The sequence below is a fragment of the Pempheris klunzingeri genome, chromosome 17 (genome assembly GCF_042242105.1).
Source record: "Pempheris klunzingeri isolate RE-2024b chromosome 17, fPemKlu1.hap1, whole genome shotgun sequence".
Classification (NCBI taxonomy): Eukaryota; Metazoa; Chordata; class Actinopteri; order Acropomatiformes; family Pempheridae; genus Pempheris; species Pempheris klunzingeri.
The window spans coordinates 4784135-4801231 of NC_092028.1; the positions used below are offsets into that span (position 1 = coordinate 4784135).

Sequence of the window (17097 nt, forward strand, 5' to 3'; positions counted from 1 at the left end):
TGTAATGGTTTTCAACGACAGTCGCAGAGTTGTCGCGCCGTTTCTGCGGCCAGCTGTAGTCCTCAACTTTCCAACAGCCAAAACAAAGTCAAATATTCTTCAGCCGAATACGTCAAACTTCCTGACAGAGAAAATAACGCCACCGGAACCCGCTTTTATGCCTCCAACAAGTCCAGCAAACTGTCCTCTGAGGTCGGATCCGTGTGTTTCAAATGCTTCACCGTCCGCAGATGAAATAACGTGGATTTGTTCCCAAGGGCTGTTCTGATTACTAAACTATCTAATTTAGAGCTGTGCGGCTGCGGGGACGCGCTGTTACTCGGTCGAAGTCTTTCTGCGGGAGCGCGCACAATATTATTAATGGGGCGGTCCAGCTGTGACGTAGATCGGGTTTATGCTGCCTTCAAGATTATAGGATAACCGGGCTTTTACATTGTCATTGCCATTCTAAGGATGCAGCTAAACGCAGCCTTTTGCCACTTCATTTCAGACGTAAACTCTGGTGAAGGAAGTATTTAGATCCTTTACTTATGTAAAAGTGCCCCCCCCGACTGTTACTGTGACTGTTACATTATTATATATCATATAAATACTAATATAAATTATTATTACTTGTTATGTAATATAAAAGCAGCAATGTACTATTGTAGTTGGTTGTTTGTTGATTGTTTTCTGATAGTAGATAAGAGTAGATGAGTAAGATCACAATTACCCAAAGTGACACCTTCACAATGCTGCGTTTTGTTCAACTAACAGGCCAAACCTCAACATTTTTATTAAATTAAAATAAAGATATCTGCTCCAATTCCAGGCCTATCAGTCTTCTTAAAACTGACCTGAAGCTGTAAGTCAAGGTCCTGGCACACTTAGAACGCTTTATTGGGGAACTAATCCATCCTGATCAGTTAGGCTTCACACAAAAGTACCTTGCCACAGATGATATGTGCAGACTGCTACATGTTATACAGGAAGTTTACACCTTTCCAACACTTACAGCAATCCTATCAGTTAACACTGAAAAAGCATATGACTAGTGTTGACTAGCTTTGGCACTTGGTCTTGGAGCCAATTTTTTTTATATTCCGTAGCAAATCCCACTACCATGGTTTTGACTAATGGACTGCATTCAGAATGGCGCTCTTGGCAGGTGTGCCTGCTTTCAGGCATTCTTTCTGGAAACTCATTCAGACTGTTGGCACAATCAATAAGGCAAAAGGAAATTTGTGATATCAAAATTAAGTCAAGTAACAGCTCAATGATGCTGTTTGCAGATGACATTCTATTGTATACCTCTGACCTTGTTCTTTGGGTATTTGTCTGGCTATAAAATGAATTGTAACTGGAAGTCTAATTGGCGTTTATTAAACAACAGGACAGTAAATCCATACATATGAGGTGTGGTACTGATTCAATCAAAAAGTACATAATCAGTCATTATGCACACCTCACTAAACAAAACTGTCAAAATAACTTTGAGGCAATACTAGACAAAACTCAAAGCAACACTGTCAGCTGGTCTGCTCTTCCTTCATCACTACAATCTGGAATTGCTGCCTTTACAATGAACATGCACGCCCATGTTAAATTCCTCAGTGCAATGATCCTGCTACTTCCACCAATAACTTTTAGGAAAAGGGCTGATTCTCTGATCCGCAGGTACATTTAACAATGTACAACCTAGGTTAAAATACTCTACCCTGCAATGCGCCAAATGCAATGGAGGTCTGGCTGTGCCTGAATTTAAAATTTATCACAAGTCATATCAATTATGCTACGTTAAAGTGTGGATGGATCCCACATCTATGACTCCATGAAAGAAATAGAGCAACAACTAATTGGAGCTCGAAGACTTCAAAACCTCACTTTCTTTTTCTAAAGTGTACATTAAGATTTGGTCCCATTATCTCCAAAGCAGTAAAATAGATAACCTAAGACAAGTGGAGGAGCATTTATGTTATATCAATAAGCGGCATTTTCAGACCCCAGTTTGGCACAAAATGCACCTCTTTCTGCCAGCCTGAACAAATAGGAACTCTCGTACACATGGTCTGGGGACGTGAAAAAGTGCATGAATTTTGGGATAAAAAGGGGGTGGCAGAGGGACTTTTTATACCATCCACCACTGAATGAATGATGCCAATATAAAAATGATCACAACAAATTAACATTATTTAAAGGAAAAGCACTAAATCTTCACATTTCTTAAGATGAACCCATGAAATGTTTTTGCATAAAAATGACAAATCATTATCAAAATTGTTTCCTGTCAAATGACTAATCATTTAAACAGTACTGGTATATACTGTTGGGTGGTCAAATTTTTAACAAAACATTTTCTAAGCTCTTCTTATGTTGTGTATGCAAAAATAGTAACAAGTTACTCAAGCTGTATCTTATGTATCTATGTGTATAAAACATGCACAATACAATATGTAGTAAATGTTTGAATACAAGACTTACTTCCTGTAACAGCGCATTTTCACATTGTGTTATTTCTTTGAGGACTTCTTCCACCACCATCCACATCAATAAATACACTAAAATCACAGCATTAAATCAACACCAGCAATTTATTTTTTCTCCAAAAGCATGTAAAAAACAAAAAGAAAAACAAGAAAGAAAAAGCACAAAATGATTGTGTATATGGGCGTAGAAAGGGGGCGCTTACATTTTAAAATGTTACACTTCCATAACACAACTAAGCAACAGGGAGAATAGAAGAGAAAGACTGCGTACACAGTCCAAGCGTCCTTTTGCTGTAAGGCCACCTCAATCCACAGGTCAAGTCTGTAATACAGAATACATTTTCAAAGATGCATACATTTAAAATGTCTCGATGACAACAGCATTGAAAAGTAAGTCCACGACAAGTTTCGCACAAAAATGAAATGACTCACAGGTTTAACATTTAAAACGTTACACTGCAGTCATTCACCTGAGCCACTTGGCACCAGTGTAAAGTGTACCTTTGTCTGCTCTGTTACACCTAGAGGCTGCAATTCACAGATTCTGCAGTTGTACCTTGGCGAACTGCTAACGGAGAATGACAAAGACAGCATTTCTAGATACAATACTCTTGATTTTAAAGCATTCTCAAGGATCCCGAGGACCATTTTAAAATGAAAAAGGGAAATTATAAAATACACCACCACACACACTAAAATTAGATTTATTGTACATTATATATGGATAAAAAGTGGTTAGATAGGAAAATGGCTGCTGGTTGAGTGAAGTAATCCTATGTTAAAAAGTGGGGCTTTAGAATAAAGTAGGTCTGTTTTTGAAAAGGCATAATTAGGACAGATCTGTGCACTCAAAAGTCTTGTTTGAAAAAGCAATAAATGGTCAGCTATATATTTCTAAGGCTTCTCTTTTGAAAAAGTAACAAATATCCATCTGTTTTAGTTTAGCTTTCTATTCGGCACAGCATGCTCAAATTCACAGTAAACCTTCAGTCACAAAAAGTACTTTGTGTCATTCAAGTGTCATTCAAGTCTCAGTGGTGTTCAGATAAATCCTAAAATGAGAAATTTGAATGGCTTTAGACTCATTCTTAGTATAGAATGAAATATAGATGCGAAAATCTTGTCTAGCTGGGTTAGTTTCTCTTAGATGTTGGAATTAAATAAGATTAAGTGTCTAGAGTACTATAGGTGCACTGCAGACTGAGGCAACATATTCCAAAACTTTGAATAAAGGCTCCGTTGAGTTCATGGGCAAGTTCTTTATCTTCCACTCACACTAGAGTGTATACTGTCACACTTCTCCCAGCAGGGGGTGCTCTGCGCTGGGTTTAGCATGCAGCATGCAGGAGCACATGAGGGGACCAATACTGTAGCAAGTCCTCCCTCAGACACCTATTTGTAATTCAGTATCAAGAAATAGGTCCAGATGCTAAGATGTATTTAGCTAATAAGACAATGCGAATGAGAACAGGAAGGCATTTATTTGAAAAGGAAACCTGTCCACGCTTACTGGCAGGGATTGGGGAAAACAAACAATGATGGATGTTCAAGATGCTGTGATCAGATCTACGCATGTCCACATAAAAGCTGTCCAGCTATATGAACACACTCTTATATAGCAAGGGGGGGGGACTGACAACTGACTGTCAACAACTGACAAGCGTGAAAAGACGAAGGAACATAATTGTGTGATTTTCGTGAAGGCTTAAGCTCTGTTCATCAACACCCTCATTTGTGACACAGAAACTTAACTGTAGTAATTGATTAGACCAAACGTTGACAGCTCCTCCTAAAATGTTTCATGTGACGGAGTGAGGGTTGTTCACGAACGAAGCCTCAGTGTCCCTGTGATCATCAACATCCTGTTTGTTGATCACGTGTGGTCGCATTTGCAAGACGAGAGTAAGGAATGGTGGGGAACGTTCACTAATCACAAACGACAGCTCTATGTACAGATAGTATACAAAACACAATCTGAGAATCCCATTGACATTTTAACCATAAAAGCTCAGAGAGGATCAACTTATGCCATGACATCAATCAAATCCAAACTCAAGTGCTTCTAAGAACATTACAAAGTGATTCGCTATGCATTAATGAAACAAATCATTCACAACACAAAAGATCGATACAGTCATAAGATAAGGCTATCAAGACCCAGTCATCCCAACATGCAAGGATAACACTCAGAGTGGTCAATAAAATAAGAACAAACCATGGGATGAAGCGAACGACGAGAAAACTAAAAACAAAACTTAAAATACGAGAGGTGAGCTGTTGCTGATGTGTGCGGTTATTTTACAGTACTCTGTACCCTGTTTGTTCCTCAAATATATGAAACCTGACAAACTGACAGCAAAGTCACAATACCGAGGATTATTATTTTGATTTGTGTCTTGTTAAAATGAGTGAAACCTTGCAATAGTTTTTTTTTTTTTTAAATCCTTGGGTGAAAATTGACCTGAGTGTATGCTCTACTGCAAAACATGGATGCTCTGTAACCCCTCTGATATGTTTGCCTGGGCATACAGTTTACTTACTCAAAAAAATAAAAAGGGTGCAAATTATCGAAAAGAATAATTAAGACTAAATCAAAAGTGATTATTAATATTATCCCCATACCAGAGAAAGCTTTTGGTCACAATTACCAATTCAAAACAGGAAAATAAAATTAAGAAAATACAGATATCATTAAAATTGAACCAAATATATATCTCCACAGTTAATTTGTAAGTGGTATAATTATGACTGGCCAGTAATTTCCTAGCTGTTTAAGCATGTATCTGTTCTGGTGGCATTTGAAAAGCATGTGGGTGATTTAACAGTGCCCCAGCATATGGGGCCTGTGGTCCTCATGATGTATTGGAGGAGGGAAAGGGTGAGGAAGGGCAGGGATGAGACACACGCATACATGATTATGCCGTCTTTGTTATATTATCTGTCTCCTTGGAGGCCCAGAGCTCTTTGTGCTGTTTGCGTCCGAAGCCCTCGTCGTAGTTGCCTTTGCTTTTGAACAGCTGCTGAAAGTGGGGTTTACAGTAAAATTCGCCTTGAAGAGCTGCGAAGGTGCCAAGGCTGCCAGGAGAAGAGATAAAATGGTCAAATATTAAAAAAAAGGTTGAGTCAGGAGTGAGGAGAGGAAGAAAGTCAAGTATACACACAGGAAAATAGTAAACTATTTATAGTCACCTGAGTTTGGCATTGCAGTGCTTGCAGCAGAAGCATGTTGAATGGAAAACCAGGTTGTTGGCAACCAATCTCTCCATTGGATAGACGGTCTTCTCACATGATGAACACACTTCCTTCTGGGTCTTAAAGCTGAAGGACTGAGCACATATATACACTGAATTAGTACCAAACGCAGAAACAGGCAGCGGTCTGGGCTTCCATCCTTAGTGAGATGAAAGCTAGCTTTTACAAAAGACACATAATGCAGGAAACACTTCCTTTGCTCTCCTCTGAGATCAAAGGCTGACGGAAAGTGAATCAGGCCAAGAGTAACGCATGCACAACTAGAGAATAAAAGAAGGTAGATGATGCATGTTTACCTTAGATCGCTGGACAGGTTTCTCTTCAGTGGTGTTCCTGGTGTCCTGTGGATGCCAAGACAAACAAACACAAACTTAACATTTAAACAAATGCATTCAAATGTGTTAAGACTGCTGCAATGCTCTGCCGTGCAAAAGGACATTTTAGCTGAAATCAACAGTAGATAAGTGTCCTATTAGATAACAAGCAAAAGAAGAAATTCACAAGGATGACCAAAAAAAATTGTATTGTTGCCGTCCTCTTCTTACCTTTTTCCAGAGTGTTAGTATTGTCAATCTGATCTCTCTTTCTCTCCCTGTCTTTCTATTTGCTCCATCTGTCTCTTTGCACCCCTGGGAGAGGATCAGGTGCCTTCTGTCTGGTCATGTGAGCTGAGCTGTGGGACGCTCTGCAAGGGGCTGCCCTCAACATAGCAGAACAGCTCAGGCCCTGCCTTCTGTATAAGACACTTCACAAGGCGACATTGCACGGAATCTTTTATAAATGACAGGAGACTTCTCATTGGAATAACACGAGTGACACCTATTCTGTTACTTTCTGCAACTTTGCAATCCATGCATGTAATCAAGCATTTCTTTCACTCAACTCTACAATCGTGTACCATTGTAGGTTCACTAAATCTCTGGCTGCCAATTAACATAGTTCATCACCTTTCCCTGCGTGGGTGTTAATGTTTTTAATAACTGTGGGTAATAACAGTTTGGTTCATGATGACATGAGGAATTGAAGGACTTTCACCTTGGCACTCAAAAGGTTAAGAGCGAGGTTGTGCAATCTCAACCTGGAGGAAGTTTTACACAGTAGCAATGAGTCTCAATGAGACTCTGGAGTATTGCAGCCGGTCTCCAGCAGCAACATGCACGGCTACATCTTTAAGCAGGGCTAACAGGTAGTTCAAGCCAATGGTAACCAGGCAGAGAGACATTCAGCCTTGTAAGCAGCAACTGCCATGGAAAAGCTAGTGTGCAGAGAAGAAGGGCAGCCTCTGTTTAGGCTGGGGAAAAGTCCACTGCAGACTTTGCTTAAACCCTGTTATATAAGGCAGTTTGGCTGGAGCTGGGGGTGGGGGGGTGGGGGGGTTCAGGGGCCGCTACCAGAGTTGCAAAGAGAAGGAGATCTGTGACATCAGAGGCAACTGCTGATCTTCATTTTTGCTGGTCTATTACTCTTTGACTTGCACAATTTCTTGCTTCGTAGGCAAAATAACAAATCAAGAGTCTACCACAGTGATGGAAATGACAGCATGAAGTATGAGCATCCATTCTTCTAATAAAACTGACCACTGATTAAAGTATCTTGTGCTTGCAAAAACTGCAAGTGGGCTTGAAGAAAAGAAGCCGCAACAACAAACGTCTGTACACGCAGCTATTTGGATAACATCCATCACAGATGTATACATGTATGTATATTAAAGGGTCTATCTGACACTTTAGTTTACCTTGCAATGTAAAAGTCTGTGGGTAGAGAACTTAGTGTTCCACTGCCTTCTCTTCAAAAAGCTTGGATGCCTTGACAAGAACAAAATACCTGGTGTGTATCTAGCATACCATTCATGCTGATAAAGAGGTCCTCCTCACTGATGTGCAACAATTCTCACAACCTAAATACACCCAGAGATATAAAAGTCATGGCTATCACAGTATAAACAGTATGGCAAAATCTCTGCCTCAGTATATATGTTGTCATATCGTCCTCATCTGTTCATCATTTCTGATGTTATCTGGAAAGATTAGAGTGGCCCTCTTTGATAAGCAGCATGAATGTTGCCTCTATTGTAATTTGCATTCTATTTATGACCTTTGCACCTTAATGCACCACCAAACAACAGTGTGGGAAGAACATCAAGGGTGTTGTCTGCACTTATGAGAACCGGATGACATGCTTTTGAAATGATTGCCTCATTAACAGTGAGGCCATGCAGCTTCCTGTAGATGCAATCACATCCCAACTGTCTGCCTTCTCCTCTTAATCCCCGATTCCTCTTGAGCTCAGTTAATTCTGCTGCCAGCTAGCAGACAGCTCACGCTTTGCTGGTTAACTAGCAGGCTGCACGCTAGACCACTTCCTGTTGCTGTCGACGACTGCTGAGGTTGATCTTCACAAAATGATCTAACACAGTTGAAACTCAAGTTTTAAAGTTCTCATGGTTCTTTTGGAGATAAGGTTTACCTCTGTTGGAGGCTGTAACAGCAAGAAAATGAGGTCAGTAAGGGCTTCATCTGTGCACATGAAATGATGAAATTAATATAGCCCAAAATGGAAAACTGATCTAACTGCCAATGGTTTTTTTTCTTTTGGTAAAAACAACGGAGCAAGATTCCATGTTAGGGGGTAGGCATGAATTCCAAACACATACACAGGCACAGGCATCCTGGAGGACTTTAGATGAGCTTGTGCCATCTTGTCCTCTTTTACCTTATATGTACATGAGCCTAAATTGCCATCAATGAGCACGATTGTGGCAGGAAGTTGCTATGACACATCTGCCTTCCTCTGTCTAGCAGAGTCCCAACAGGGACAGCAGCTAAAGTCCTGATGGACTTTCATCCACATGAGGACTGCTGACAAACACTTGCTCTGTATGAATGCTTCAGCTGTATAGTTAATAAACTACAAGAGAATTATGATCTCCCTTCAGATACATACAACTCATAAATCAGCATTTATTAGCCCTCCTGGCTAATAAAAAAGCATAGCATAACCAAATACATGGAAGGGCAGCAAATGAGGGGCCTTCATGAGAATAAAACAAGATGTTCAATGTAAACATTAATAAAGGAGGTTGGTAGTGGACTTAATTAGCCTGCGATTCCAACACTGCTTTAACTGTGAAGCAATTTGACATACCCGTGTGTGAGAAGCTCGAGCCAGCTGGAGAGCCGTCTCTTGCCAAACAAAGACCACTTTCACACAAGTGGTGAAATCTTCTTGCGACAGATATTCAGTTCTTACCTCACAGAATCAATCCCTCATACTCAGAGTGCTTCACTTCAACTTTAATCACACCTGCACATGCCTGCCTGTGTGTGTGTTTCTGTGTTCATGTTGCAACCACCCAGGAGCTTTTGGTGGAACAGTGCCAGATTGCACTTTTTTTTTTTAAATTTGTTTAAAGGAATAGTTTGACATTTTAGGTAATATCTTTATGTGGTTTCTTGCCAAGAGTTCGATGAAAACATGGACACCACTGTCATGTCTGTATGGTAAATATGAAGCTACATCCAGCAGCTGGTTAGCTTAGCGTCACGCTGTACAAAAACAGTGTTTTTGCACAAGATAAGGCTTCTTTAGTGAGCTTTAGAGGTGTTAGTAAGTGGATTTTGTTATTCTCTGACAGAGCCATGTTAGCCGTTTCCCCCTGTTCCAGTTCTTATGCTAAGCTACACTAGTCAGCTGCTGGCAGTACCTACTATTTACCATCTAGAGAGTGGAAAGATCACCCAACTCTCTGCAAAAAGCAAATAAGTATAATTCCCCAACTATTCCTTTAATCGGTAATCAGTAATGGGCTACTGTGCATCTTCATCAGGATCTGGGTTTTTTGTGCTGAGGATCCTCTAAAAAAAGCAAAACACATAAACCATAACTATCACTGTCACAAATCCCACCCCGAGGCCACAGACCACCCATGTGATGAGGGTTAAATGACCTTCAAGTCTGCCTTTATTCTTCCAAAATCAGGAAAAGATATAATGAAAAAGATGATGGAGGAGAAATTGAGGATGAAATTTAGAGAGCATGTAACCTTAAAACAATGTGTGTAAGTCCCTGGCTGTTAGAGAAGTCAAACAGGCACCAGAACTACAGACCAGAAACCAGACCCCTTCTTCTCTACATCTTAGTGTTTACAAGGATGTACTATGTGCTGATGTAGATCACAGCCATTTAGAACAGTGAGGGTGAAAGGTCAATATGTTCATAAAGAGGAGGTTGGTAGTGGACTTCTTTTTCTCTTCCTAGTGCTGATGGACACGACACAATTAGACAACCCCCCCACTTTACACTTGATCATGACTAAATACACACTGTGGTGCACGATTCACTGCAACAAGCCCCTAGAAGGGAAGGCAGGCACTACGTTAAACAAAAGTCTTATGTCATTACTCCAAAACAAGGCTCCCACTCGCTCCATCTCATCTCTTATTTTTAGAAACGTGATCATTGTTCAATTGCTCAGGACAGCATAGTGGAAAACAGGGCAAATGTGAAGAACCTCATCTTTCAAACAACAAAACAGTGCTAATAAACTCTTTTTTCAAGTCCAGTACTATCAGCAACATAAATCATGAGTCTTAAGTCTAATATTTTTTGCAGATAGCATCTTACTGCATATTGCATGCACTTTCTGGACCTGCAAGCCATGGCACTGATCCAACAACTAAAACAGCTGCTGCAGGGAAGATATATAGGCTTGCTTTGACAGCAACCTTCCATCAATAACTCGGAACATGAAGAGACTAAGCAAGTTATGAGGACAAGAGGCATGGAAGGAGAAAAAAAACCCTCATCATTGGTATGGTGCTGCTACTATTTATCTGAGCACGGGGTTTTGACAGTTGAAGAAAAGTAGCATGAAAGAGTCAGGTCCATCAGAGCACAGATGGAGGTTCACCACAGCAGTCTGCAGAGTAATCAGATCTGAGAGCATGCTGGGGCCTCCACTACTTCAGCCATTACTTCTCTTCCCTTTTTGAGCTTCCTGTATGCATTGAAACAGTGATGGGGCATTTTTCTGTGCCTGGAGGCAGAGGACATCGTGTGCCTCTTTCGTCAGCTGACAGACACTTGTTTTTTCACTTCCTGTCGCGGGTGCCTGTCCTGGTCCAGATAAAACCTTTCAAAAGATTAATCTCAACATGCAGACATGCTGCTGTAGTCTGGCAAACATTTAAAAACTACTTAACTTGGAGAAGGTGGAAAAGAATAGGGCTACAATTACTCATTATTTCCATTATCAGTTAATTTACCGATTACTCATTTCAATGAATCAACTAATTAAACAGAAGTAAATACACATGTAAATTTGTATATTTCCCCATTGTGGGACTAATAAAGGAATATCTTATCTTATCTTACATTAGTCATCTCTTTAAGTCCAAAGTGACACATTTTAAAATGTCCAATCAAGAGAGAAAAGCCAAGAGATATTGAAATCACAATACTGAGAAAAATAACAAATACAGAAAAAAAATGCATTGCATCTTCCATTTTTGTACACAAGATATTCATAAAAACTACTTCCTGGTGCTGGTATGCTGCAGCAGCTGCTCTGTTTGTGTTTTCTTCTTAAAACTGCAAAGAACAAAACCAGTGACGGCCTGTGAAAGAATGTGTTGTAGAACTTGAGCCTGTGTTGACTTGACATGACGAGAGACCACTGCCTTCTGCAACTCACTGAGGGTGGAGAAGAAACAGCCTCAAGTGCTCCGGCTGATCAGATGTTATCACAGACCAGAGAAGAGGGGAACATTTCACAACCAAAGTCTCCTCCAGGACTGGAATTCAGGATTGCATGCCCAATCCCGTCTTAGAAACAAACCTCACATGCAAATATCTGCTCTGTGATCATGTCCATCACACACTGAAGGCTCCTTAACTGCAGACTGAGACGTTAAGTGGGACAGTGAAGGCTAAGGGGAACTAATGTTTTAGTCATCTTCCCCCAAGTAAGGTGTCTTACATAGTAATTTCTCAAGATTGAATGTGAATCATTTAAGTGACAGTGAGTTGATTCCCACAGAGCTCTGCAGACTCCTCAGAAGTCTACTGTTATACTACTGTTAATAGAGATGTAGGTCTCTACACAGTCTTTCTAAGTGTTTGCAAACCAGATAACCTACATAAGATCAATGCTGACAGTGATGCAAATCAATGTGTGTTGTTTAGAGAAGTAATACAGAGAATATAAAGACAAAGATTTAAAAGGCAGCGTGCTGCTGTTAGGCTGGGCTTATACCTCCAGATCTCCAGATCTGCTCACAGACACATTGGAACCCCCCAGTAATTCAAACATGTTTGATATTTAGGATTCAAAACCTCGATAACAACATCAGTACTCTCCGAGCCGGACCACAACAGCCAATGAGACAGACATGTCTACAAGGAGACTGAAGTCCTGCAGCAGCTGGCGAGGTTGCCAGACAACAGTAAACATCTTAGCCCTGAGGCTAACATTAGCTAGCATACTGCTGTTGACAGATATTAGAACTGACAGTTAAAATCTCACCTCCAGTTCTTGCTGGAGAACAGCAGCCCGTGCTGACCACGTCACCCCAACAATGTTTCCACCAAGACCCCTTGAGCCTTCTGCTTTCAAAGGATAATCACATCCTATAGTGTAAGATGCACCAATATTTTAAGATCTTGTCGTGTGTGCATGTTTGAGATTAGAGAGAAGAGCATCTTTGAAGAGCATCTTATGTGTGTAATGCAACCAGATTTCAAAATTGGTTAGGATTTTAAAATTTCTGTTGTGTGAGCCTGAGCATTTGATAAGCAAGGGTGGGAATTTGGACAGCACCAATAGATTGAAAGGAAAAAAATTAAAAGCAAGAAAAGGTCAGTTATTAGCCTTTGGCATCTTACTGATACTGATTTGTAGCTGTTTCAGTTGTGCAGCGACAGATTTATTACAAACCATCAGCTGTGAACCGCGTCCGGAAAATGAAATAAATTAAACAAATTTAAGTGAAAGGAATGTGCCAAGTCTTTGCCTTCAGTTTCAAGTCTGAGCCAGAAAACTTCACTTCAACACAGGTTTATAGAGTCTAAAGTCAGATTTGCACTCCAACAGAGGAGAAGAAAAGTTGCTAAGTAAGTTTCTTTCTTTCTTTTTTTTTTCTCTTAACAACAGTTGCTCAGATTAAGTGCATGCATACATGTGCCAGATTGGCAATTAGACATGTGTCTGATGACTGGAAAATAATGACCTCCTCCTCATGCAATTCATTTGGCTTGAAAAAAAACGTGATGTTCATGAGCAGCACACATCACAAAACTACAAGACAAAGCTAGCCCTCGACAAGAACAAAAGCACCAAATAACACTTCTTAAACGTCTACACCTTTTCCAGGCCTGTAAAAATGTCTTCATGTTTCTTTGCTCACAAGTCCATTCTGACTATACTCAAAGCTAACCTCAACTGTAATAAAAGAAAGAAAGGGAGAGGTATACAGCTAGTGAACACTATTACTCTGACCATTTTTGCCTACAGCTCTATCGCCTGGACCTGCTGGCGACCCATTTAATTCTGTTCTGCACATCTGACAGCATGAAAACAACCCCCCCTTCCAACATATGGCACTTCTGACATGCCCAGCAAATCAGGTTTTTGTGCCATTAATGGTAATTATTTGACAGAAGAACATTTGGTCAAACTAAATAAATGCTATTAGTCCTTTTTGCTGCTTTGCACAATGAGTGTTGTCTGAATACGCATTCTTTGTTCATCCTTTTGACAAACAAGTCAACTTGCAGTAACAACTCCTCACGTAAATCAGCCAGTAGAGCAATGTGTCAATCCGTGCTGTCAACTCGGTCTGAAATTACAGTCAGGCAGCTCACTGACGATGGCAGGAAATGAAAATGGCTGTATACTTACTTAAGCCTTTTCGCCATATGCCGACGGCTGTAATGACAGACTGCTGTAAATGTGGTGCACTGGATGGATGAAAAGTGGTTGTACAAAACCACAGAGCAGTTTGTTAACTGCTCGACAACACAAACAGGGGCAAGAAATTTGAATGAAGCACATGTTTTCCTCCACCTGATATTGAGTTAACACAGGTTTAATCCAGCCATTCATCCATTTAACATTACTCAGCTGACAATGTCAATGTCATAAGCTGCAGTGGACGTGTCTGTTCCCAAAATGAGGTCTGTGAAAACCTGAGGGTTGTTCAGTGGATTCCACACAGTCCTACTTTAAAAGGCTTTTTAGCTTTGCATGTTCAGCCCCGATTAAGTTTACTGATCACTCTGTTGGTACAGAGAGGAGTGGCTGAGAGTGATACTCAGAAACTTGAATACTGTTATGGTAATGTATGGTTATAAGCAGGTTTCTCATCTTCCCTGTAAATGTTATATCCCAAGTAAGACATCAAAGTAGAGTCAAAGCCAGCATACTAATGGGAATATAAACATAATCAATGAGCTCAATATGGGAATACTATATGATCACAGGGTGCTGGAAACTCCAGATCTCCAGCGTAAGTATTGTACTGTTGACTAAATTATATTCAGGAAGCTTAAAACGGATTTTCAGCTTCTATTCATGTGCTTGTTTGTTTCATGTTGTTTATTTATGGTCTATGGGATTAAATCACTTGGAAAGCCCTACTACAGACTACTTCACTGTCTGCCCATGCTTATTTTACTACAGACCTTTATGTAACCCTCAGCAGGTTGGAGCCTAAGCCAGTTATAACAGAAAATAACACACATTTATCTGCTAAGGTTGGTAACTGCTGCTCAGACAAAACAGAAACAGAGAATCACGCCATATTATGCAAAACCAGGTATCAATTTACAAATCGGCTGGTAGGGATGACAATGTAATTTAGCATCTGTTAGAGAGAGGGCTACTCGTGTCACTAGTGTTGACCGTAGCGCTGTTTTCCAGTGGGTTTAAATCACCTCGCAGGTTGATATTAATTAGCCAGCTAGCTAGCTAACTAATAGACGTTCAAACAAGCGGCGCACTGTTTTTCAGGAACATCACGGCGGGTGTTTAAATTCTCTAATCATTCAAAACGAACCAACTCTGTCTGAAAATACCACATTTACATCCAACGCTCATGCGGTGGCTTATACAACACACCGGCTCCTGGTTAGCTAAAGCTTTAGCGGGGTGGACGGACATCATCAACCTCACCTCATCTCACCACACACACACACACACACACACACTCTCTCTCACACACACACACACACTCTCACACACGCACACAAAAAGAGGCAGAGAGGACAGAGGAGAGCAGCGGAGGGAGGGAGGGAGGCTGCAGACACACACGGTGCAAGCAGACGAGCTAACACACTCACCATCTGTGCTTCTTGTCTGCGACACACTGGCTGGATAACGCGGGCTCTGCTCACTCAGTGGCTGGAGGCTGATACGCGCTCTCTCATTCACTTCTAACGGGAGGCTTTGTCGTTGTCTGTGGCCACGGTGCCGGTGAGTTTCTGCCCTCCGCTTCCCTTCACGTCTCGGTTTTCAACAACGTTTTTTTTCCCCCTTTCTCTTTAGCAGGATGTCGCACGCGATTGGTTCTCATCAGCTCCCGATGCATTCACGGGTTGTCGGACAAATCACCACCAAGAGTCGAACAGACGTCACTCTCAAGCCTTTACATAAACATGGTTAGATAGATAGATAGATAGATAGATAGATAGATAGATAGATAGATAGATAGATAGATAGATAGATAGATAGATAGAATACTTAATTAATCCCAGAGAAAGCTACTTATAATAATGTTATATACAATAATGTTAACTCTTCTATGTACTGCACCGACGTCATGGATGACAGGTGAGGATTTTCCTCCTTCTTATCACCAGTAAATCTTGTTTTTACTTCCCATTCTCCCTCAGACCCTGATATATCTTCTTCCTCCCTACCAAAGAGGTCCATCTTTGTCCAAAAACTATTATAAACAGTCAGTGAGCCACACTCATGCACTGACTGACATGTTCCTTCATTACCATGAACACACACACACACTTTAGTTTATTCTGCTGCCCCAAATGCGCACTAGAGCACCAAATGTAGATTCATCCACCGCTGTAAATAGTCCCCAAAAGTGCACTATTTCCTCCTGTTTGTTTGCAAAAACATCAAGTGAATATCTGTTTTAAGAAATGAATGAGACTTCTTTTTAAAACATGTGAGGTGTTTTTAAATATTCATGTCCTCAGTGAGAACCATTGCGTTGGAGCTATTAAAATATCAGCCTCATCCCTTAAATTACCCTAATCACCCATTTCAGCCACTATAAAAACCTAATTTTTGTTTCAAATGATTTAAAGTTTACTTTTAATGTGTGTCATTTTGCTGCTGTTAAAAGTACAGTTTTGATACATGAGAAAATAATGTACCTATTCTCTAGGTAGGACTGTCAGTGCAAGAAAGGTTTAATCTTAGAAACACTAACACGGGGATCTTATCTAGATTTTCACAGCAGGACTTTAGGGCTCTAATCATGTCAGCTGATACTTAAGCAGTGCAATGGATCACTGGTGTTTGGTGCTAATAGACAATCCTTTCAAATGTGAGCATCGGTACCGTTTGGCATTCATCCAATTTTTATTTATGACATTGTTTTCAAATATTTAGTTCAGTTTAGTGTTAGTGTAGTACAAACTGTAAAAACACTGCTTTTTACAATGTGGAATGCTAAACACAGATTTTTATAAATAAATCGTAAAAAGCCATAAAACCTGTTGCTTTTTATGGTGCTGTAGTGATGAACATTAAAACAGAGCTTTATACACTGTAAATACCCTGAAAAAATTTAGCTTTTTACTGCATATTTCATAGATTACTTCTGTTTTGTAGAGCTTGTAAGTTCAAAAAATAAACCTAGACCAAAGAAATCCATTGATTCAAGATGTCTGCCATTTTTAGGCTGTAGATCTCTATGATCTTAATGAATTGTACAGTGGTCTGGTTGAGAGGATTATGTGACGGCAGAGAACCCTCTCCCTGCATCATCCAGGGCTCAAATTCCTCCGTCTTTACAACTTTGAGCTATCTGCCAGGTGAGAAAATGCAGATGGCCTCATACTATGGGTGTATTCCAGGTCTCTTAAATTGCTTCCACTTGGGAGTGACACCCTTGAAACTTCCACACTATTGGACTTTTTGCAACTGTATTGGTACGGTGGTGCGGTGGTTAGCACTGTTGCCTCACAGCAAGAAGGCTGCCGGTTCAAATCCAGGTTCTGTGTGGTGGCATGTTCTTCCTGTGCCTGCAGGGGTTTTCTCCAGGTACTCTGGCTTCCTTCCACAATTCAAAGACATGCAGGTTAATTGGTGACTCTAAATTGCAGGTGTGAGTGGTTGTCTGTCTCCATGTGTTGGCCT

At 40.5% G+C, this 17097-nt stretch overlaps 2 protein-coding genes across 2 annotated transcripts in view; one reads left to right on the forward strand and one right to left on the reverse strand.

Moving 5' to 3' along the window:
• LOC139217353 (pyruvate dehydrogenase (acetyl-transferring) kinase isozyme 2, mitochondrial-like) overlaps positions 1 to 17097 on the forward strand; it is a 188728-nt gene that overhangs the window by 155715 nt on the left and 15916 nt on the right. The gene's annotated exons all lie outside the window — the stretch shown is intronic.
• limd2 (LIM domain containing 2) lies at positions 2552 to 15232 on the reverse strand. Its single transcript, XM_070848470.1, has 4 exons — positions 15054 to 15232; positions 6014 to 6058; positions 5655 to 5791; positions 2552 to 5540 (listed from the first exon to the last, which is right to left on the reverse strand). Exons 1-4 carry the CDS (start codon positions 15054 to 15056, stop codon positions 5381 to 5383), a joined length of 345 nt encoding a protein of 114 aa, XP_070704571.1. The 5' UTR covers positions 15057 to 15232; the 3' UTR covers positions 2552 to 5380.